Source organism: Eretmochelys imbricata, chromosome 1 (assembly GCF_965152235.1).
Source record: "Eretmochelys imbricata isolate rEreImb1 chromosome 1, rEreImb1.hap1, whole genome shotgun sequence".
Classification (NCBI taxonomy): Eukaryota; Metazoa; Chordata; order Testudines; family Cheloniidae; genus Eretmochelys; species Eretmochelys imbricata.
This window is the reverse complement of record NC_135572.1, coordinates 232,212,771-232,236,060: the sequence shown is the minus strand read 5'-3', so window position 1 is coordinate 232,236,060 and position 23,290 is coordinate 232,212,771. Positions and strand designations below refer to the sequence as shown.

Below are 23,290 nucleotides of genomic sequence, written 5' to 3'. Positions count from 1 at the left end.
AAAAAATATAAATCCCATCTACTTCAGATTTTCAAAGCATTTCCGTGTCTTACAATGCAGTCACATTCTTAACAGCTCCTACGTATCTGAAAAGCAAAATATGTCTGGCAAAATCCAAAAGTAACTCAGCAGGACAAAATACTATGGGAAACCATTCTATTTACAGGTTTATCTATCCCTTTACCCAGAGAGAAGTCTCCCTTTTGTTATGTTAGGAAGAGAGTATTAGCCAAAGATCTCAATCAATCAGTCTTCAATAACTGAGCGCTAAACGTTAGTCTCCAAAATATTATTCTTTACGCCAAATGACTTGCCGGTAACAAGCTCAGCTGAAGAGAGGTTTACATTAGAAGAGTTTCATTGATGGTATTCCCTTAGGGCTTGTCTACGCTGGCAAGTTTCTGTGCAGTAAAGCAGCTTTTTGCGCTCAAACTGCTGACATGCGCACACACTGCCAAGCCACTTTGTGCGCAGAAACTCCTCAGTTGCAGTGCTGCAAAAAAGCCACCGCAACGAGAGTCATAAGGCTATTTGCGCAAAGGCTCCAGCGCTCTATTGCCAGGGTAGACACTTGATTGCTTTCTGCGCAGTAATTGGCCTCCAGAGCTGTGCCACAATGCCTCAAATGACCGTTCTGCTCATTGTTTTGAACTCGGCTGCCCTGGAGACATGCACTCCTCCCCCGTTTCTGACAGCCGATGCTGATGTCAGGGTTTCCCTCTCCCGCTGCCTCAGGACTGGTTGCTTCCTGCCGCTGTCTGAACATACAAGACAGCATGCTGACACACACTCTGTCCACCACAACACACTGTCTCTCTCCCCCCTACATACACTCACTCACTCTTCCCGCCCACCCCCGCACACACTTCAGTTGCAAAGCAGCTGGCAATGTAGTAGGATGCCCATGGAACAATGGGATTGGGAAACCTGCATCATGTGATGCTGGGCCCGCCCCATGGGGCATTACAAACCCTTCCCAAAGCACCCTGCAGCCAGTTCAACATAAGCTACCATAATGCACTGCTGTCTTTGCTGTTGCAAGAGTGGCTAACATGGATGCGCTCCAGCGTCACAAGGAGCACAGAGTGGACACGCAACAGCAGTTTAATTCCAGCGTGTTGATAAAAGTGGTATAACTTGTGGCCCAGAAACTTGCCAGTGTAGACATACCCTTAGCCTCCAGCAGCAAGTTCCAGCCATGAGTGGATGAGGAAAATAATTCAGTCATCCACTTGGAGTAGGGGGAAGAAAAGCAAAGCATTCACGGTTTCAGTGTTTTCAAGAGTTCCTATTAGTTAGGCTCCCATCCCAGATAATTCCTATTTTACTCTACTTCATCTCCATTCTGGAGAAGAGAGATTCATTGTCCTTTGACTAATATGTTGAGCAATGCATTGTGGACTAACTGTGGCCCTTTCCAAATAATTTACAGAGTTCTTAACGTGTACCAGATATTGCTTTAACTCTTCCCTCTTATGAAAAGAGATTCTTGAATATTTAGTCACTTATGTGGCAGGTCAAGACTTTTAGATGTAGCTGATTTAAGATGTTGTAGGGCCAGAGTCTCAGCAGCCCACCTGAAAGGAGAAGGAAGATTAAACAAAGTCAAACTATCGTCTTCTACTTCTGATGATGCTTCCAATACTTCCTCTGGGATACTATTCCCTAATCTAATAGAGCTTATCATTAGGGAGACACCCTCACTCTCGCCCCGAGTATCCAGATACCACTGACATTCTGTTAATGGACTCTCCCTACACCCAGTCTCATGTCAGAGACCTTTCAGTTCCTTTAAATGTTTTCCTAATTCTTGCATTGTACATCACTGCCTGATTCTGTCCCACTGGCATCAGTGGGAGCCTATGATGGGGTACATAGACTCCACACTAACCAAGAAAGGATTAACAAGAGTCAGAGAGGCCCAATCAGCCCCACCTTGTTACAGGTGTGACATGCCAAGCCTGGAGGGAGGAGTAAAAAGAGGAAGATTCCAGCCCAGTAGTGGCTGACTGTGAGAGGACCTTTTAGGCTAGCTTCACAAAGCAAGGCCCAGCTGGGGCCAGAGCCAAACCAGAGCCTCTAAAGTCTCAGAGCCTCCTGAGGGCAGACAGGCAGGCCTGGTGCAGGACCTTTATGTTTCTTTTGTTCCCCTGAACTAGTTTGGTTCCCATTTTGGGGGTGGATCTGCAGAAGAGAGTCAACCTAGGAATAGGCTGTGAGAAGAGCCTTGCTGTGGACTATGGTAGGAAGCAGCCAAGGGATACAGAAGAGAGGGTCTGAAGAAACAGACTCTCTCTTTTTCCTGGTCTGGAATCCAGAGCAGAGTGTGGGCCTGGGCTCCCCTCTGGGCACACCTAAGGCAGTGGTGCAAAAAGCCTGGAGCCAGCTGCTGGAAGGCCCACAAAGCCTGAAGTTGGGCTGAAGCTCAAGGGCTGCCAAAGGAGAAGCCACTATGTCCTGCCCAGCCATGAGGCGGTGTGCCTGTGGTGAGTACACTCTTCTACAGAGCCACTGCCTTCAAAGGGTGTGAGAACCAATCCTTATTTCTTAATTACTTTGTCTACCTTTAATGTGCCACACTCCTTTAAAGTCAGATGCAACATCTTAATGAATGTGTCTTTAGTTCCCTTCTGTTAAATACCTTCTGTTTTTCCTTCCCCACAACAGCAGAGACCAATTCAAACAGCAGCCATTATCCACACAAACACAGCCTCAATAAAGTAAAAATATTGACAGCTGTCACGAGGAAATGCAACAATTTCAGTTTAGACTTTCTGATCCAAATATAGAGCATAGTATCAAGAACTCGAAACAAATAATATCTATCTGTACCATAACTTTAAGCTGCAACATAGGAGTGAAACTAAATTCCAGCCCAAAGATCTGGCACCGTCCATACTTTTGTTAGCTGATTTTTGACATCAGAAATACTGAAACATGATACTGAAGTTTTACATAAAAATGTTCCGATAGTGAAAAAGTATCCCATCTTGTTTCAAGCATCTCTGGCTGTAAAGCTTGGTTGTGTTCCATACTAGAGTACCTGCAGGCTGAAAACTAGCATGCCCCTAATATAAGCATCTTCCTATGCAAGAACAGAGCTTTAGTTAATGATACTACCTACTGTCTTGCTGTAAAGGTAACTGGAAAACTAACTTAGTGGACAGATGAGGACACAAAGCACAAATCCTGCCTTCGAAAAGAATCACACATTCAAGCTTACTGGGGAAGAAATAGATTTTGTTTTCATAACATGTGCATCACCTTTCTGCCAAGGCAAACTTAATCTCTAAATCATCTCCATAACTACTTAAATTGGAACTAGGCTAGTGGCAAGATCAGATTTGCAGCACCCTGCTGTTTGTTTTAGGAAGAGAAAATGTGCTTTTCTTTTGGCACTCATTTCTAAACAACACCCATTCTCCACTACCACTCCAGCCCTTGCAAATAGTAAATCAATCACATGGGCATGTTGAAACTGTAGCAAGATCTACAGGTCATTATCAGAGCTAGTAGTTTAACAAAGTTTCACTGAAGCTTTTGATAAACTTAACTGGGCCTAGGTCCTAACCTCCTAGGCAAGTTTTGGTAAATCTCAGTTCACCTTCTAGCCAGGGGTGCCTAAACCACAAGGACAATCCTCTGTTTGAAATATCTGGCAAGCTATTCTTTGTAGCCCTAGCAATCAGGGCAACTGCCAAATGCACAAAGGACTGGAATTAGAGAGACTGAAAAAGTCAAGAAGAACTTTGAAATATTTGTTTTTAAATAGCCTTATTGAGCCATTCACGTTCTTCTGTGCTTTATTGTGAAATTGGAATCAAACAACTTGGTCTTTTGACTTTCAACAAAACAAAGCCTCTTCTCTTCTATTTGTTTTAAAACTATGGACGGGGGGCAGAAGGGGAGAATTTCCTAAAAGTATAAACTGTGCGCTATTTTCATTCTCTTTTCAAAACACAACCAATAATCCCTCCAATAAGTGCAGAAATTTGAAGGTCTTTTTAAATGACGGTTTTGAAAGATTACCTGTGCCCTGCAAATAAAAATATGGTAACACAGATAAGTTCACCTCATGTCAAACTAAATGGCAAACTGTTTCTATTCATCAAAGCTAAATTGCAATTTCTTATTTACTGTATGAAAAAATGATTGCCAGTTCCAAGGGAGTACTTAATGTCAATTATTGTACTGTCAAAGTGGCTTTTCACTGCAACCTATTTGCAGAGTATGTACAGACAGTGAGATGCATAATGGAGTTCACTTTTCAGCTCTAAATAATTGCAAAAATGTCACTCAGCCTTGGCAATTTTCTTTTTTGGTTTGGAGAAAGGTCTGGTCCTATAGAAGAAGAAATTAGATGTCCAAAAAAAAAAAAAAATTCTGGTAAATGGATGTTGACATTAAAGTCAGTTGGACTGTACCTATCTGAAAAAAATAATCCACTACAGTTCAGCTTTTTGTTTTGGCTCTGTAAACTTATTAACGGAGTTTAGAAGATACAACTCTACAAGAAATTACAATTAGACATAATTGGCTAAACCTAAATCAATTCATTAGGTAGCTTGTTAGAATGAACTGGATTCTCCTCAATGAGTTCACAGTTTTAAATAAACATCAACATCTGTTCATTTTAGGTAGCGGTCAGCGCACTCAACACATATTGATGTACCACAGTGCATTCTAGTGCAGACTTGTTTAGTTCATTACTTGTGGCTATGATTCTCAAATGGAGTTTCTATGAAACTACGTTATGGTGCCAAAAGCCTTCAGTGGTTTAGCAGCCCAAAATGCTTGTGGGTGGCAGAAAACACAGTGTGCTCCCCCCGATCTTTACTGTAAAGCCAGCTTTCCTTGCATACATGCCTCCACTTCCATTCACAGACTTCTGCCAAAATTCAGTCTCCTATTTAATTACCCTGTTGCTATGGATCTGAAAAGTGGTGGCTGCTCAACCTCCCTTTGATCAAAGCACTCAAGATTCCTAATACAGTTTACATGTGTTATGATTGTTAAGGAATCCTAATACCAGAGGCGTTTCAGCTCCCTTCCTAGCTAACTCAGGAAACAATATAGGGCCAAACCTAGAAGGGATAAAGTTTTCACAAACTCCCTCAGGCGGAGTTATTTTCCTGTTCAAATTCATTATCATCTCGGCACAGAGAGAGGCCTACACCACACACCTCGACCACGGGGTACCCGAATGATGGGAAAGTTGGCACGGCTAATTGTCACAACTAGTTTGTAGGAGAAAAAACTGAGACAGGTCCTTAAAACTGCTTTGTTTAACATGCAAAGACTGACTAGGCATAGAGACAGAGCTACTCTCACAATCCTAGAATTTTGGTCCCGCCAGGTCAGAATGGGGTAGTTTGATAACATTGGGAAAAATATTGTTGGTTGCTGCTGCAGGTACTATATCAGTTCTGTAGACAGAGAATTTCCCTTCTCCAGGGCCACCAAACCAGCATCTTTGACTAAAGAGAGACAATAACCTCTATTATAGAAACAGATTCTCCTAGGTTCTGGATCTATGATCTGGATTTGTAAAGTACAAATCACAGAAATGTGTAACTTAAATACTCTATCAGTACAATCTAATACCCATTTCAACCATTCAAGATGGAATCCTACTGCAAAGGCATTTTAAACTACGAAAAGAAAATGAGAAGCTTCCTCGCCGCAGACTGCGTTCCAGTGCCTTATTTTGAGTATTCACACCTTAGTTCCTTCAGCTGGATCAAGCTAGGCCTTCATACACACTTCAACGGGTGTGCTGATGAAAGATAACCCGGAAGATTTCAGCAAAAATTTAAACACTAGCAGGTTCTGATTAAAAATACTTAATTTACATAGTATGTTTGCTGAGAGAAGCTCAAAAGCCCTTTAATAAAGGCTCCTCACCCCATGAGGTAGGTGTTTATCCCCATTTTATATATGGGGAACAAAGACACAGTGATCACACAGGAAGTCCCTGGCAGTCAGTTATAACTCAAGATCCAGATGTCATAACTCTTGGTCTCCAGTTACCTCAAACTCCCCATTTTCACCACAAGCACCAGCTACTCATCTTCAGTTTTAAGTCCATAACTGGGTTAGCCCTGCCCTAACTCCTCTCTTACCTGATGATTACCTCCTCTCTTACCTGATGACCATAAGTGGTCAATCTCTGCTCCTGCTCAGCCAGTGATGCCAGCCTTCATTGCCCAGCAGTCCAATTTCACTGTTGCCCCTTCTCCCATGCAGCCCCTTTGGCATGGAAGGAAGTTCCTGTGAAGTTTCTGTAAAGTTCCACAAGACCACTACGCTATCCTCTTTCAAATCTTTCGAAAAACTCACCTCTGCTGTGATGCCTAGAAAATACTCAACAATGAGTAGGCAGCTGGAGGGCTGTCATCACTGACGGTTACACTAATCAGAGTAGTCTAGCTGTTACCTTGCACTCCCACTGTCTCTTGTATCCATCTTTTACAATCTAAGCATGTGACAATAAACAATTCTTTGGGGGCAGAATTAGTCTTTTCAATGAATGCATGCATCGCATAATAGGGCCCTGTCCTGAACTCAGACTTCTAGATATAACTACAATTCAAATAAATCACTAACCACTAGATAATCCTTCCTCCTAACATCCCTTTAAAGTTACTTTGAGAAGATTAATACATACTGCACACTAATTACTTAATGCTCTCAAGTGCTTTAGGGACACAACAACTGAAATTTTCCCATAAGTGTCTAAAGGTGAGTGCCCTCTTTAAGTGAGTTGAAAACATGGACAAAGCACAAGAAAGCAAGAGTCGTGCATGTGTGCGTGTGGGCAGATGTGTGTTTTAATATCTTATCTCCTCACAAACCAAAATATTCCTTATTTTTGAGACTGTCAGGAAATTGAACTTGAAATATGAAAAGTTAGTAAGAAGAACAGACAGTTCCACTCCTCACTTAATTTACTCCTCACACTTCTGTCAAAAAGGAGCAACATCACAAGCTCTGAAGGGAGCCCAATGCAGTTCTCCTCTGCCAAAAGTCTGGTAGAGGAGCTGTAGGGTTGCTACCTTTCTAATTGCTGGTAACGGGGGACCCCTCCCACCCTGTCGCTCACTGGATCGTCTCAAGGAGACTGCCTACAGGTAGGAGGCAGCCCCGGCTGAGCAGGGCCTGGTGCATGTTAATGACCCAGCCCCACCCCGTGGTAACCGGACTTGTGGTTTGGGAGCCATTTAGGGTTACCAGGTCCCCTTTTTGACTGGACTTTCTGGTCAAAAACTGGACACCTGGCAACCCTAAATGGCATCTGGACACAGAAGCCAGAAACCAGACTGTCTGGGTAAAACCCGGATGGGTGACAACCCCAGAAGCCCAGGAGGAGAGGAAGAGGGAAGAAATTTTATTTGGGGGCGGGTCAGAGAAAACTGACCTTTATAATGAGACTCCCCAGTTGTGAGAGGTTAAAACATCAATGGAGTTCAAGTGGTCTCTTTCTCAACTTACAGAGACTAAGTTAATTTCAGATACCACAGTTTAGAGCAGCAGTTCTCAAACTGTGGGTCAGGATCCCAAAGTGGTTTGCAACCCTGTTTTAATGGGGTTGCCAGGTCTAGCATTAGACTTGCTGGGCCCAGGGCTGAAGTCTGAGCCCCACTGCCTGGGGCTGAAGCCAAAGCCAGACCCCACTGCCCCGGGCTTAGGTTACAGGCCCCCCCCCACCTTGAACTTCAGCTTTGGCCCCCCTGCCCGGGTGGCAGGGCTTGGGTGGGCTCAGGCTTCAGTCCCCCATCCTGGGGTTGTGTAGCAATTTTTGTTGTCAGAAAGGGGTGGCAGCGCAATGGAAGTTTGAGAACCCTTGGTTTAGAGCAGGGGTGGGCGAACTACAGCCCATGGGCCACATCTGGCCCGTGGGACTGTCTAGCCCGGCCCCTGAACTCCTGGCCGGGGTGGCTAGCCCCAGCCCCTCCCCTGCAGTTATGCCACCACGCGGGCAACATGGCTTATGCCCGCCCACCTCCCAGGCTTTCAAATAAGCCTATCCTGCCGCTCTAAGTGGTATGGTAAGAGTAAGGGGGTGGGGGGTTGGATAAGGGGCATGAAGTCCCAGGCGGCAGTCAGGGGAGAGGGAGCAGGGGGAGTTGGATAGGGGGTGGGATCCCAGGGGGGACAGGGAGTGGGGGGGGTTGAGTGGGGGTGGGGTGGGGCCCCAGGGGGGCAGGGGAGGTTGGATAGGCCTGGGAGTCCCGGTGGGCCTGTCAGGGGGCAGGGGTGTGGATAGGGGTTGTGGCAGTCACGGGACAGGGAGCAGGGGAGTTGGATAGGGTGTGGCATTCCGGGGGGGGGCAGTTAGGGGCGGGAGGTCCTGGGAGGAGGCGGTCAGGGGACAAGGAGCAGGGGCGGGGGGGGTTGGATGGGAAGGGGGTTCTGAGGGGAGCAGTCAGGGGGCAGGAAGTGGGAGGGGGCGGATGGGGGTCAGGGGCTAGGCTATTTGGGGAGGCACAGCCTTCCCTAGCTGGCGCTCCACACTGTTTCGCAACCCCGATGTGGCCCTTGGGCCAAAAAGTTTGCCCATCCCTGGTTAGTGGTTTGACTGAGGGTATTGGAAATCCACGCAGAGCGCCTATTAAATGAAGTCCAAAGAAACAGCACATCCTTTAAAAAAAAAAAAAATTCTCTTGTGAAATATTTAGCACAATCTCCCAGCAGTCTGACAAACACATACTGCTGGAAAACCAAAAGCCAGATATATGGTTACATGGCAAGATTCACAGAAGAATTCCTTCCTTAGCTACTCAATTGAAACCAGAGATCAATCAGTAACTGTCTGTTTGAAAGGATGGAAGGCCTGTTGGAGGAGCCCAGGAACAATGCATAGTGGGGATACCCAAGAAAAGCAGTTACAAAGATTGTATCACCCTTTTTAGTGTCATTCAAACAGTCTGATTTTCCACAACCTCCCTGCCCTTCCCAACTTGGATTCTTGTTAGAGATTATCCGAGTTAAAAGGTGAGGCAGAACTTCTCTTTGAAGTTTTCTTCACTCTCCTCTGTCAACATGGACAGGAGGGAAAAGAAAAACTACTCATCTTTCTGCCAGTTTCTCAGCATTGCCACTCTTGACTTAGATGATATTCATAGCCATTCCCAATCTCTGTGTTTATATATTATATATGTGTGTGTATATATATATACACACACACACACACACACACACACACTTTTAACTGATTTTAGGTCAGGAGGCATGGGTAGTGAGAGACAGTAAAGTCTAAATCCCAGGTGACAGACCAAAAACCAAGCAGCAAGCATCCACTAGAGAAGCAGCAAGAGATCATTTGACAAATAAAAGGTTTCCCACTTAACCAAAAAACTTCGGGTTGGCATTCTTTTTTTCCTCCTCAACTAGGGTCACTTCCATTTGTAAATTGTATAAAGTGGGACTAATACCCCTTCAGACAAAAAGTCCATTAAAAAATTAAAGCTATGTATCAACGTTTCTAATTGTTTAAAGAATGTTTTTGCCTGATAACGAAGTCTAACTCATGCAAACTTATCTATTTTTATCTACCTCATTTCTATTTTCACTTGTGGATTGCTTCAGCACAATTGCGAAGACCATGTAAAAGACTAGCCTAGAACCAAAGACCAGAAGAGCAAACTAGAATTGAAGAAGTTGCTGTCCTCCAAACAAGAGTTTAACTAAGACTGAGGGGGTGGGGGGGTTGTAGAGATGCCTTATGTACCATTCACTAACAAAATGAAGCAGTATTAATATAAAAACCCATAAGTATACAAATACCTAAAGCTTAGCGAAGCAGTACTTTGCTTCATGTAAGATTAGCTATTCTTCAATTGTGGCTTATGAGTAGCACCTTCAAAATTGTGTTTCCGTTCCATATTTCCCCCCATACATATTAAAATGCTTATCTAACGCCACAGCAGTTTTTTCCCTGTTCGTACCAAAGAAAATAAAGTTGTCAGCTTTCTGCCTTGAACTTCTATGCATCTGCCATGTTTCCACCTTGTTTAAATGAACTGCAGATCTACTCAGATCATTACAATTCATGCATTCCAGCTCAGCTAAACAGGGATGCCTGCCATTTTCCATTACATAAGCTCATGCAGCTCACTCAGTTAGGAACACTGCCATTTCAGCAGACAGCATTATTTTTCCTTGCACTCTCCTGTTCAGTCCCTTCACACAGATTTTGTTGAGTTCTTAGAGCAGATTAAAAAACAAATCCATTATATTACAGCAGTGAGTAAAAGGCTCCTAATCAGATCATGGCCCCATTGTCTGGGATGCTGTACAGCGCTCATCCTAGGGCCGGGGCCTAGGCCAGCGCGACCTATTTCTCTGTAGGGGTAACAGAGCATGCCTAGGAACTGTGTGCCGGAGAGGCCAAAAGAGACAGACTAAGGGAAGCTTAAGAGAGCACACAGGTCTTTACCAAGGCTGTGCAAAAGTAAAGATGTCCTCAGGAAAATATTTTCAAATAGCAATCAGGCACCTATCATATGTGCCTTTGAAAATTTTCCCCTAATTCTCAAAAAGAAAAGGAGTACTTGTGGCACCTTAGAGACTAACAAATTTATTTGAGCATAAGCTTTTGTGAGCTACAGCTCACTTCATCGGATGCATACTGTGGAAAGTGTAGAAGATCTTTTTATATACACACAAAGCATGAAAAAATACCTCCTCCCACCCCACTCTCCTGCTGGTAATAGCTTATCTAAAGTGATCACTCTCCTTACAATGTGTATGATAATCAAGTTGGGCCATTTCCAGCACAAATCCAGAGTTTAAGAAAAACGTGGGGGGGGGGGGAGAGTAGGAAAAAACAAGGGGAAATAAGTTACTTTGCATAATGACTTAGCCACTCCCAGTCTCTATTCAAGCCTAAGTTAATTGTATCCAATTTGCAAATGAATTCCAATTCAACAGTTTCTCGCTGGAGTCTGGATTTGAAGTTTTTTTGTTGTAATATAGCAACTTTCATGTCTGTAATCGCGTGACCAGAGAGATTGAAGTGTTCTCTGACTGGTTTATAAAGGTTATAATTCTTGACATCTGATTTGTGTCCATTTATTCTTTTACGTAGAGACTGTTCAGTTTGATCAATGTACATGGCAGAGGGGCATTGCTGGCACATGATGGCATATATCACATTGGTGGATGTGCAGGCGAACGAGCCTCTGATGGTGTGGCTGATGTTATTAGGCCCTGTGATGGTGTACCCTGAATAGATATGTGGGCACAGTTGGCAACGGGCTTTGTTGCAAAGATAGGTTCCTGGATTAGTGGTTCTGTTGTGTGGCATGTGGTTGTTGGTGAGTATTTGCTTCAGGTTGGGGGGCTGTCTGTAGGCAAGGACTGGTCTGTCTCCCAGGATTTGTGAGAGTGTTGGGTCATCCTTCAGGATAGGTTGCAGATCCTTAATAATGCGTTGGAGGGGTTTTAGTTGGGGGCTGAAGGTGACGGCTAGTGGCATTCTGTTGTTTTCTTTGTTAGGCCTGTCCTGTAGTAGGTGACTTCTGGGAACTCTTCTGGCTCTATCAATCTGTTTCTTCACTTCCACAGGTGGGTACTGTAGTTGTAAGAATGCTTGATAGAGATCTTGTAGGTGTTTGTCTCTGTCTGAGGGGTTGGAGCAAATGCAGTTGTATCGCAGAGCTTGGCTGTCGACGATGGATCGTGTGGTGTGGTCAGGGTGAAAGCTGGAGGCATGTAGGTAGGAATAGCGGTCAGTAGGTTTCCGGTATAGGGTGGTGTTTATGTGACCATCGTTTATTAGCACTGTAGTGTCCAGGAAGTGGATCTTTTGTATGGACTGGAACAGGTTGAGGTTGATGGTGGGATGGAAATTGTTGAAATCATGGTGGAATTCCTCAAGGGCTTCTTTTCCATGGGTCCAGATGTCTAGCGCAAGTAGAGTAGGGGCGTTAGGGGATGAGAGCTGAGGAAGCGTTGTTCTAAGTCAGCCATAAAAATGTTGGCATACTGTGGGGCCATGCGGGTACCCATAGCAGTGCCGCTGATCTGAAGGTATACATTGTCCCCAAATGTAAAATAGTTATGGGTAAGGACAAAGTCACAAAGTTCAGCCACCAGGTTAGCCGTGACATTATCGGGGATAGTGTTCTTGACGGCTTGTAGTCCATCTTTGTGTGGAATGTTGGTGTAGAGGGCTTCTACATCCATAGTGGCCAGGATGGTGTTTTCAGGAAGATCACCGATGGATTGTAGTTTCCTCAGGAAGTCAGTGGTGTCTTGAAGGTAGCTGGGAGTGCTGGTAGTGTAGGGCCTGAGGAGGGAGTCTACATAGCCAGACAATCCTGCTGTCAGGGTGCCAATGCCTGAGATGGTGGGGCGCCCAGGATTTCCAGGTTTATGGATCTTGGGTAGTAGATACAATATTCCAGGTCGGGGTTCAAGGTAACCTATTTCCCCTTGTTTTTTCCTCCCCCCCCCCCCCCGACGTTCTTGTTAAACCCTGGATTTGTGCTGGAAATGGCCCAACTTGATTATCATACACACTGTAAGGAGAGTGATCACTTTAGATAAGCTATTACCAGCAGGAGAGTGGGGTGGGGGGAGGTATTTTTTCATGCTTTGTGTGTATATAAAAAGATCTTCTACATTTTCCACAGTATGCATCCGATGAAGTGAGCTGTAGCTCACGAAAGCTCATGCTCAAATAAATTGGTTAGTCTCTAAGGTGCCACAAGTACTCCTGTTCTTTTTGCGAATACAGACTAACACGGCTGTTACTCTGAAACCTGTTCCCCTAATTCTGTAACTTTTCACTCACATGAGTGGCCCTATTCACTTCAAGGATAGGTTACAATGACAGGCTGTATCTATACTGAGCTTTTTCTTAAAATTTCCTACTCTTGCACTACTGCAGATGCAGCTCCACCTGCGATAGAAATGATGGGAGCTCTAGTGTAAGTTGTAAGATCCTAGTTATAGTGGTACATGGGTTACTCCTGGGACATTCTGTGCCAAAACGTTAAAAATCCTGCACGCAATATTTTAAAATCCTGCAATTTTTTTGTCAAAACAGCACTACATAATCACACCAGTTTCAATTATTTTGAGAATTTATTTCAAAATACCTGTCAGCAAGTATGTCTGTAACAATACACACACACAAAAATTCCCCCAGGAGTAGAGAGTTAAAGAAACCCCTATGACAACCCAGTTTCTCTACCTTCTTCCCTCTCCCCTCAAGCCCAGCCGGGGGCCAGACACCCACAACCCCTCCCCTCCACCCCTGAGCCCAGCAGCAGGGTCCCCCCAGCCAATACACCCAAACCCCCTCCCCCTCAGAGCTAAGCCACAGGGCCTCCCCAGCCTAGATACCTGCACCCTCTCCACACAAGCCCAGCTGCAAGGCCCCCCTCTTGCCCAGATATCCACACCCCCAAACCCACCCATAGGCCAGCCATAGCCCCACCAGCCCAGACAACTGCTCTCCCCCTCCCACCTGAGCCGAGGGATCCAGAGGGAGTAAACAGCCTGATGCTCGGTCCCAGGCTTGCACAGAGTTTTCTGCACACCACCTTCTTCCCTCAGGGCGTGCTGGGAATAGGGATAAGCAGTGGGTGCCCTTTTTCAATATCATGAGTAGTAAATTTAAAAGCCAAAACAGACCTTTAGAATCCTAAGAATGTTGCTCACAAGATTCAAGTGTTTTTACTAGGTCAAATCCAGGGTTTTAGCTAATAGCGTCCCTTTAAGGAGCTTTCCATCTGTAATTTCAATTAAAAGTAATCTTCAAGGGGGAGGTGTGCCTTCATATTAAGCCTCAATTAAAAAAAAAAAACACACAACCAAACAACTCATTGAACCCTCAGTAATGGGGATCAGTGAGACCATTCCCAAGAAGTCTATTAACTGCTGTTGAGACTTACTTTTTTTCCTCCCACAAAACACATTTATTTCAGGTCATTGTTGTAAATAAGCTACACAGTGATTAAGAAAAACCTTTAGACTTAAGTTTTTCCCTTTCCGCAAGGTGCATTGACCCTTAAACTCGTTATTAGCCATAAATGTTTTACAAGGATTTGTTATCAACTTGCTGAAAGAACAATTTTATCCAGTCTTCTACAGAGCAAGGCACCAGCAAGCTATTGCCTTTTTTTTTTTAAACACTAAATTTTACATAATTTTTTTTTTAAACAGGCAAAAAAAGATTCATTCCATTAGACTCATACTTAAAATACTCAAGCAGGAAAGGCAACTTTTCTAAGATTACATTTCCTACTGTGGCCTAATCTATAGCCTTGTCCACCACTTGTGTAAGACTTGCTCCTTTTTTAGTTACTAACCTTCTATTAAAAACAAACAGCATTTTAGACTGGACAAGATATTTTCCTATACAAATACTAAAAACAGAGGAAGTTGGATATAAAAGAAGGAAACTTGGAGATGAAGCAGTGTAGTCTGAGTATACTAATAGTTATCAATTTTTTTCCATAGTAGTTTCTTATTTGGCTCATCTTTCCTGAAATAGCACACAGTTATTAATCTACTACATGTAGTAAATATTTCCACCTCTCAATTATGTTTATACTCTGCAACAACAAAAAACAGATTATCCCCACTTTACGTGAGGGTGACTCTACAGCCTTCCCTTCACTAAGAAAACAGGTTTTTAAATACAAGTTAAAGTATATATTGTCCTGTCTACACTAGGGTAGTCACACACTAGATGGTCGGGGCTCAACTTTAGTGGGGAGCCTAGGTTTATGTTGATCAGCTAACACTTTAATAGTTAAAATTAAAACTTGCCTGGTCTGGCCTAACCACGTAACTAGCGTGCCAATAACAAACCTTTCTTCCTAGTGTAAACATGACCTACACAAGTGGGATTTGCCCTGGCCGTGGAGAGTTGGGGTGCTTTCCCTCTGCACGGTCACTCACTCTTCTCCTCAACGCCACAGAAGAGTCTGTGTGGCTGCTCTTTGGGGTCTTCTCTCCATGGAGATTAGGAGGCACATGGAGGTGAAAGCAGAGCAGGAGACTGAACATGCTCCCCTGCTCAGCACCCAGCTATCCGTCCATTCACTCACACAGAGTTAATGCTTTTTCCAAAGCAGCATTGAGTCCTTCTGTGCCTCCATCAAAACTGACATGAGCGAGCTCACCAGTAGGAAAATGACAATTGATGCAGAGAGTCAATCTCCACAGAACTTAGGTGTCTTTTCCTCACTGATCCCATGACTGATCTCCCCACTCCCATTAGAGGATAATGGTGCCCTGAAAATGCTGGGAGGTGAGCCTCATGGAGTTCTCTGGCTGCCTCCTTCAGGTTCCTCTGCCGGTGATCTGTCCCTTAGTTATTACGGAGCTGTAAGGCATTTCGAGGAGGAAGAATTTGGTACGTCTTCCCTCTGGGTGCATTAAGTGTGAATACTTTGTATTGTGGCATGATGCAACAATGCAGCGTACGTTATTTAAAAAAAAAAAAAGCACCCTCAACACAGCCAGTTGGACAAGTTAGACACTTGTAACGTTTGATCAGAAAAAGGATTTCATGATGTGGCATGAACTGCTTCTAACAAGTCCACTGTAAACAAAAAGAGTTTCACTTTTAATAAAGCATTAGTCACATCTCTCAGCATTTCTCTCTAAATGTATCCAGTGCCTGAGGGTAAAACTATTCCTGTTCATTAGGTTGAGGGGGGTCTCATACACAAGAAGAATTACCTGGCTGTAGAGACAGAAACTAAAGCTCAGAAGCATAACTCTTGATAAGACAGTCAAGAAGTAAAACTAGTCTCCGAGCACCCCGACACAGTTAAACAAATCTACTCTGTGTCTGTGCATAGCTCCCACTGAAGTCAAATAACTATAACTTCATTTTGCTTCAAGCACTCGAGACTTCTCACTGCATCATTAGCAACAGGCATTTAGTTGAGTTTCTCTCTGTTGGAATATCTCCCTGAGATCCCCACACTCCACTTTCAAATTGGGCAATTTTCTCAGTTTCTATCAGCAACCAATGCAATTCACCACCACTGTTGGATGAAGTCACTGAAAAACCTCAAATGCAGCCTCCTGCTAAAAGGAAACATTTCTTTAGAATTTCTTCCCTTTCCTCCTTCCCTCTGCATTTCATTTTCTTATAACCATTTTCTCCTTAATTTCTATGCACCTTTCCCTTCCCAATGACTACAGTAATTTCTTTGAAGGTTTTTGTTGTTGGTGTTTTGTTTTTGGAGGGCAGGTTTCTGAAATTTTCCCTCCCCTGCCAAAGAAGCCCTGCAAACCTTTCTTTCAGCTCCCTTCTCCTTAGCCTACCAACTCTTCTCCCTCACTGGGCCAGATAAGGATGTGGGAACTAGAGTAGGAGAAACAAGCAGCATCTCCAAAAGCTGAGTGTGCTGCATCCTCAGTGTTGCTCACCCCTATTTGGCCCAGAGACCAAACTCAGTCCGAAACTGATGTGTGCGTGCCTCCCACTGGTCCACTTACCCCACACTGTCAGTCTCCTCCTTTCAATGTGTTATGTGGGTCTCATCCAATACTACCTGTATGGCCCTGAGGATGTCACATGGGTTGCAGCTCTGTGCTGATTGGGCTGCAAGCGGCCTGCAGGCTGCAGGTTGAGAACCACTGCTATATACAGTTCTCTCTTCTTCCCACCACTGGCTTCACTTTATCCCCCTTCACTTGGTATCATGTGTGTGTCTACTGCATCTCCTTCTGAACAGGAGAACCTGCTGCCCCTCCATTTCAACCCTCCCCCCAAAAAAACACCCCAAACAAAAACTAACCCTGTATTATAGCTTTCTGTTTCTCCGATTCAGACTTGGGGAGAATTGAGAGCAGGGGAAAGGGGAGAGAAAAAATATAAAAACCACACAAGACTGAGAATATGGTGTTTGTTTCCCCAGTGTGGACATTTTAGTTCTATGCTCCAGTTCAGCAATGGAGGGACATTCCTCCCAGCCAAAGTGTATACAAGGCTTTAAGAGCCAGGAACTGCACTCCTAAAGCTGCTTCCGGGTCAAATATAATCAGCATTTCTAGGTAAAAAGCCTAGAACCCAATTCTCGTTTTACAGAGCCAGAATAGTGTAAAGAGCCCTAGTGTAAATAGAAGTCAGGACCTTAAGCTTTATAGAGATGCTCACATGTGCAGCATATACATCTATCTGCACATAGTACTGTAACTATTTTTTAAAACCCTACAGTTACATTTATAAACGTAAGTGACCTGACTACAGCAGGTTTAGTACAACGCTTTTCTTAATACAGGCAAAAAAGCGAAAGTGTGCACTCTTTACATATAAAGAATTACACCCTCCCTCGCTCAAGTGATTTTCTTGCATCCTACCTGAAAGCAGGTGTACAGAGTTGAAATTGTTCTCCAACTTGCCCAGTAGTACAGTAAGAAAGCAGTCAGAGGAGAGAGAGGCAACATCCTTGGAACTTTGATCATACACCACCACCTCCTGCTTGCAATCAATCTCAATCTGAAAAGCAAATAATTGCAAATAAGGGAAAGGATAGGAAACCTTACCAAACAGAATTAAGAGACCCTACATCTTTACTGTACAGTGGTTCCAGTATCTGGATTTTACATACAGGTTTAAATAAAACTGACATTTTTACACCTCTTAGTAAACCTGACTGTACTGTATTGCTTCGGGGTTTAGTAAATGGATTATCTGATCAGGGCTGAAGCTTGTTGCATGAGGTTCATCCACTGGGCAAATCTGAGCCACTTTAAAAAAAGTTTACCTGAAATTAAGGTGTTTTGCATTCAAATGTAAAGCAACAAAGCTTTAGTTTCTTCTCCCAAACTATTTACCTATCCAAAGACATTGAACTGCTACAAGTATATTTTATTACATCTATAAAACTTGATTGACTTTTTTGAAAATTAGACTTTCCAGATTACACCATGTATAACATGTCAACCTGTGGCAAAAAGTTTATGCAGACATTCACTCTCTCTTCTCCCCCTCCCCCCAATCTTTTCTGCCCAACCCAAAATATTTTGGAAACGTTGAAAGACCTCTTAAATAAAATCCACAAATAGATTCACTTAAAATTACACTTAAAATTCTCTCTCATTGGCCTAACTATGAAAGGCTTATCTTTTAAATCCAAAACAAAAGATATTTTAAAGTTAGCCAGAATGGGTGGGGTTTTTTCGAATTTACACATTTCCTTCCACAACGTACAGTAAAACCCTTTAATAAGCAATCCTTGCTGCCCAAAAAAAGACCATCCCAAACAATCCTTGAAAGTATTAAATATAGTTCTGTTCCACATGTATAAAAAAAAAAAAACTTCCAACAACTGGATTTTTGTGGTGGTCTCTCAAGGGGCTCCTTACCATGGGATTCACTGTATTTTATACACCAAGATGTTTGAAGTTTAATTTGCAAAAACATACACTTGAAATACGAATTAGCTACATACAGGGACCATACTACATGAAAAACCCTTAAGAGGGTTATAGAAAAGTAAACTGATGGGGAGATTTTCAGTAATCTTAAATTCTTAAACATTACTGTATCGTCTATAAGCATAAATTCACCAGTAGTTTATTTACTGTAGCTCCTGAGAACTAGATAATAAAGTTGTGGAAGACTGCAGTTCATCATTACTCATTTCACTACAATGTAGTTAATTTTATTTTAAAGTTTTACTTCCACACACCCTTTAAAAAAAAAAAAGGGGGGGGGGGGAAACCATCCTTACCTTGTATTTTGCTGAATGCTGAATGAGTTCCGTAATCAACACTTTGTCCTGCTGCAGCCTCCGCTTCATAAGCTTGGAGCAGTTGATATTGATAGCATCCAAGATGTGGGATGTATTGTATTCCACAAAGGGACGGCTATCAATCAGTAGCAATTTTTCTGTGCCACTTTCCAGTAAAGCCACCAACCTCTCAGCAACCACGAGTTGAGTCCTGATCATCTCATCAGCCATGACAACAATAAGGCCTCTTTTACCACCTCCCTTTCTAATTTGCAGAGATGATGTAATGGCTATGTACTCAAAGGCTTAGCCACTCCATTGTACTGAAAGTGTATGAGGTCATGCTGGTAGTGACTGGCAAAAGAAAAGTTAAACCCATTTTCAGAAAGAGCCCTCCAAGTGAATGTCTCCTTCTGCTTCCAGTTGATGCGCTGTTACAAAGGGCTCGTTCCACAAAGCAGCCCCTCACATCTGATTCATCAGGAGACTACTATGGAGTAGCCATTTCACAATTCAAACAAAAGATGCTTTTGGGCTGCCACTGCATTACATCATTCTTTACCTATGCTCCCAGCTTTGCACCGGACTGAGGGCCTGGAAGAAAAAGAAAAAGGAAAAAAGAAAAGAAAAGAAAAGTGCTTGCAGTATACAGTATTTGACGTTATCACAATCTAGCCCATGCTCTGCAGACATTACATTTTTAATATACACTTAAAACTTCACATTTTCTTTGCTGTACATTCCAAAGAGCTAGGGGTAATATCTGGAAGAGTGGGCTCTGACTCTCTTCTGACTCTACTCCAACTATCCTGGCTGTACAATTACCCTGTTGGGGCAAATACAGTCAGTCAGTCTTAACTGAAGAATTTTGTTGTCACTGGAACAATCGCTTCATAAGACTGTGCGTTAGAATAGAATTATGCAACACTGCTCTAAGCACTGGTGTTCCTTCTAGGTGCATTGCAGCAGATTTAGTGAGAAGATCTACAATTTATTAGGGAAATGTAAAAGCTTGATGCTTTGAAAAGGATTTTTTGTGTGAGCTTGTGCACGGCCTTTCTTCAAAGTTTCACCTTAAGGTGAGGGCAAACATTTGAGTGGAAATTGTCAGGAGCTAAAATGGCATATCAACTCCCCTGGTTGGAGAAGGTGGGTGAAGAGAACACACAAGAGCAACATGCTGCCTTCAGGACCCAAACTTTTTGGTTTATCATTCAACGTACAGTATCAATGACATAAGGCTTGTCTACACTAGAGAAATTCACCATGTTTGTTCAGTCTAATTGGAGCACTTGTGAGAGGTGTGTTACAAACAGTTTACATGCCTGCTAAATATCATTCGGAGGTGACTTCAGCAGAGCTAAATACTGATATAACCTCAACCAATCCAGTTTAAACAGTTTTAGTGCCAGAGTGGTGTACAAACTAGATGAAATGGTTCATCTTGTCCTCCCAATACAGTCGGTCAGCTGCTTTTTGAAGTCTCCCAGAGGGCACTGCTTCTGGAACCTGTGGGATATGTACTCAGAGGCCACAGCAATGGACACAGTTTAGGGTTAACAGAAACGGGCAAACCTGCCAGAAATTCAGCATGGCTAGCAGGACCACAAAAGGTATGTCTCTACTGCAATTTGAAAACCCACAGCTGGTCCATGCCAGCTGACACAAGCTTGCAAGGCTTGAGCTAAGGGGCTGTTTAAGTGCAGTGTAGGTGTTTGGGTCCCAGAGCTCAGGCTGCAGCCTGAGCCTCAATGTCTATACTGCAATTAAACAGCCCCTTAGCCTGAGCCAGCTGGCATGGGCCCTCCACAGGTATCTAATTGCAGTGTAGACATACCCAAAATGAACAATTTGTGCTTAAATCTGTCCAATATATCCTTCTCAGCTACAAGTGGTTCTGCAGTGTAGTAATGCTGTTTTCTGTTGTTTAGGGAAATGTCATATATAAAACTGAAGTACCTCTTTGATACAAAGCAAAGTACAAATCTAGCAGCTCTTTGTCATGTCAGCTAGCTATAGCCTAGGCTCGTAGCATCTGACCTGCAACCCAGGCAATCTTAATTTGCTAGTGGTTATACCAGACTGATGATAGGCAAGCAAGGCAATCCAACCATGAGGATTGTTAGAGAAAAGGGGCAGAGGGACGAGGTTTTAAATAAATTATTAAAATCCCCATAACGATCAGTCTCTTTTGGGGGATACAAATTAAACACTGGAACATTTCTGTAAACTTCAAAGCACTAATTTTTGCAAAAAAATATTTCTGAAATTTAGTATACAATGCACATGCAAAGATAAGAGGCTTTGAACACAACCCCATCTGCAATACTGAGTTGTTGGATTTTTTTAAAAAAGAAAAATCTTACCTCAGATTTCTTTTAAGTGTTCATCTAAATCTAGCCAGAATACGTCCAGGGTAGAACACATTTTACAGCCCTAATCCTGAACTACAAACAGCGCAGAGGTAGGGATGGGCCTGCAGACTTTCCAGGGCAGAATCAGGGTCTAAAGTAGCACATGCACCTTGGTCTGCAAGCATAATGAACAGGGGTTCCAATTGTGTAAGGTGGTGAGTACTTTTAAATCCCACTGATTACAAGTGGAGTTAAAGGAGCTCAGCACCCTCCAGGAAGCACTTAACACCTTGCGGAGTCAAGTCTGAAGAAAACAACATCTTTATTGTGATAAGCTCATGAATTCAAATTAATTCAGAAATGGTTGTATACATGGTTTCTGTTATAGTAACAGGTCATTTGTGTTTAGCAGTGGGAAATCCCACAGCAGTAGGTGTTCCATTAATTAGACAAAGATTATTCAAAACACGTACCCCCCCCCCATATATCTAATCTCAATTCAGAAAAGTGAACAAGGTTCACTCTGACAGCAAGAGTTAGTCTTAAAACACACACACACACACACACACACACACACCAACCAACCCTAGGATAAATAACTTGTTTCATGTTTTAAAGAGAACAGTGTTGCATTTACCAGCACAAGAAACATGCCAGACTTGTACATAAGCAGTCACTGGGTTGATAAAATGTTGTTTATCTAATTGCCAAGACCCCACTGCTTCATGGCAAGTTGCCACCATTTCTATTCAGACCTAGTGAAATACATATTTCTCTAGAGGCCAAAATAAAGTAGTGGGAAAAATTACTATAGCAGACCTTTAGGAACTAGCGAAATCCTATCTATGCAATCTGACCAGCAGATGCTTTTCCTACATAGAATGTTCACTGAAGTCCACGCTTATTTTAAAAGTAGGCCGAAGGGGATAAAGCTGAACTAGTTAACAGGCTTTAAACTATCTTGTTACAAAAGAACATAAAGCATGGCTAGAGCTTGTTAGCCTAGCGAGTTATGCCTAATTTCTAAAACCAGCAAGAAAAAAATATGTTTAGATTTGTATTAATATATTGTACCCTGAATTTTGGATTCACTTCTCTGTACCCAGACATACTAGAGCCTGATCCAAAGCTTGATGAAATTAATGGGTGCCTTTCCACTAGCTACAATGGGATTTGGATCACGCCGTTACTGAGCTAGATGTTCTGCTTGGATGGGTAAAGGGCTGAGTTTAAGTCTGAATAACAAAGAAGAAATACAGTAGGTAAGAAGTTTCATGAACTTTCAACATTCTTAATTTTACTGATTTATAAATGTTTAAAAACATTCCTTCAGAAAAGGATTATTAAGTAAATTAAGAGGCTATGAAAAAAAGCAATATTCCCAGGCAATTTATTCCCTCTTGCTGACACAGTCAGCCCCTTCTCACACAGTGTGAGTTTTTCTAAAGCCACAAATTCTTCTCAAAGACCCTAAAAATCTGATTGTAAGGACTCCCTCCACCCCCCTTTTTTAAGAGGTATGGCTCTCTTTGAGTCCTTTTAGTAAATTTTCTAATACAGTTTTGTAATCTGCAAACTTCTGGCTGTGTTTACATAGTGGTAATCTGAATGTTACAAGCACTTTGACTTTAGTTTTGTCTCACATGTATGGCTGCCAGTTTCATGTACTAAACTGCATCATGGAGTGACTGTCAATTCATTGTGCTCCATTGCAACATAAGTGACAACGTCATGAGGCTGCACTTAATTAACGTGTCAAAAGCAGGCCATTATATTGCTGATCTTTGGACCAGGAAACATCTTAGAAAACCCAAGTTACAGGATGATCACAGGTACTGCTCATGTGGTAGAACTGTGTAAGGAGGAACAACGAGGAGTCCTTGTGGCACCTTAGAGACTAACAAATTTGTTTGGGCATAAGTCTCTAAGGTGCCACAAGGACTCCTCATTGTTTTTGCTAATACAGACTAACACTCTGAAACCTGTGTAAGGAAGGCGTTTCAAAAAGTTGTTTTTTTTAAAAAGTGGATTTTCTCCTGTTGCCGTTTGCAAAAAGATGAAAAAAAAAAAATGAGGTTTAGTTTTGGTCATGGATCCAAACAAAATAATACATGGGCAGAGGTCAGGCATCTATAGGTTTTAGGGTAAATTCCACTTTCTGCAACCTGTTTTACAAGTTCTCTCCTAGACACGTGATCAACAGCATTCTAAAGAGATTATCTGGGG

At 42.9% G+C, this 23,290-nt stretch overlaps 1 protein-coding gene across 1 annotated transcript in view; it reads right to left on the bottom strand.

Moving 5' to 3' along the window:
- Positions 1 to 19,034, bottom strand: part of DUSP16 (dual specificity phosphatase 16) — a 42,581-nt gene extending 23,547 nt beyond the window's left edge. Inside the window, exons 1-2 of the mRNA XM_077807424.1 lie at positions 18,711 to 19,034; positions 17,335 to 17,473 (exon numbers count right to left, since the gene is read on the bottom strand). Coding sequence (XP_077663550.1) covers positions 17,335 to 17,473; positions 18,711 to 18,941 — 370 coding nt within the window. The 5' untranslated portion in view covers positions 18,942 to 19,034. The remainder of the gene's footprint in view (positions 1 to 17,334; positions 17,474 to 18,710) is intronic.
- Positions 19,035 to 23,290: the final 4,256 nt, after the last annotated feature.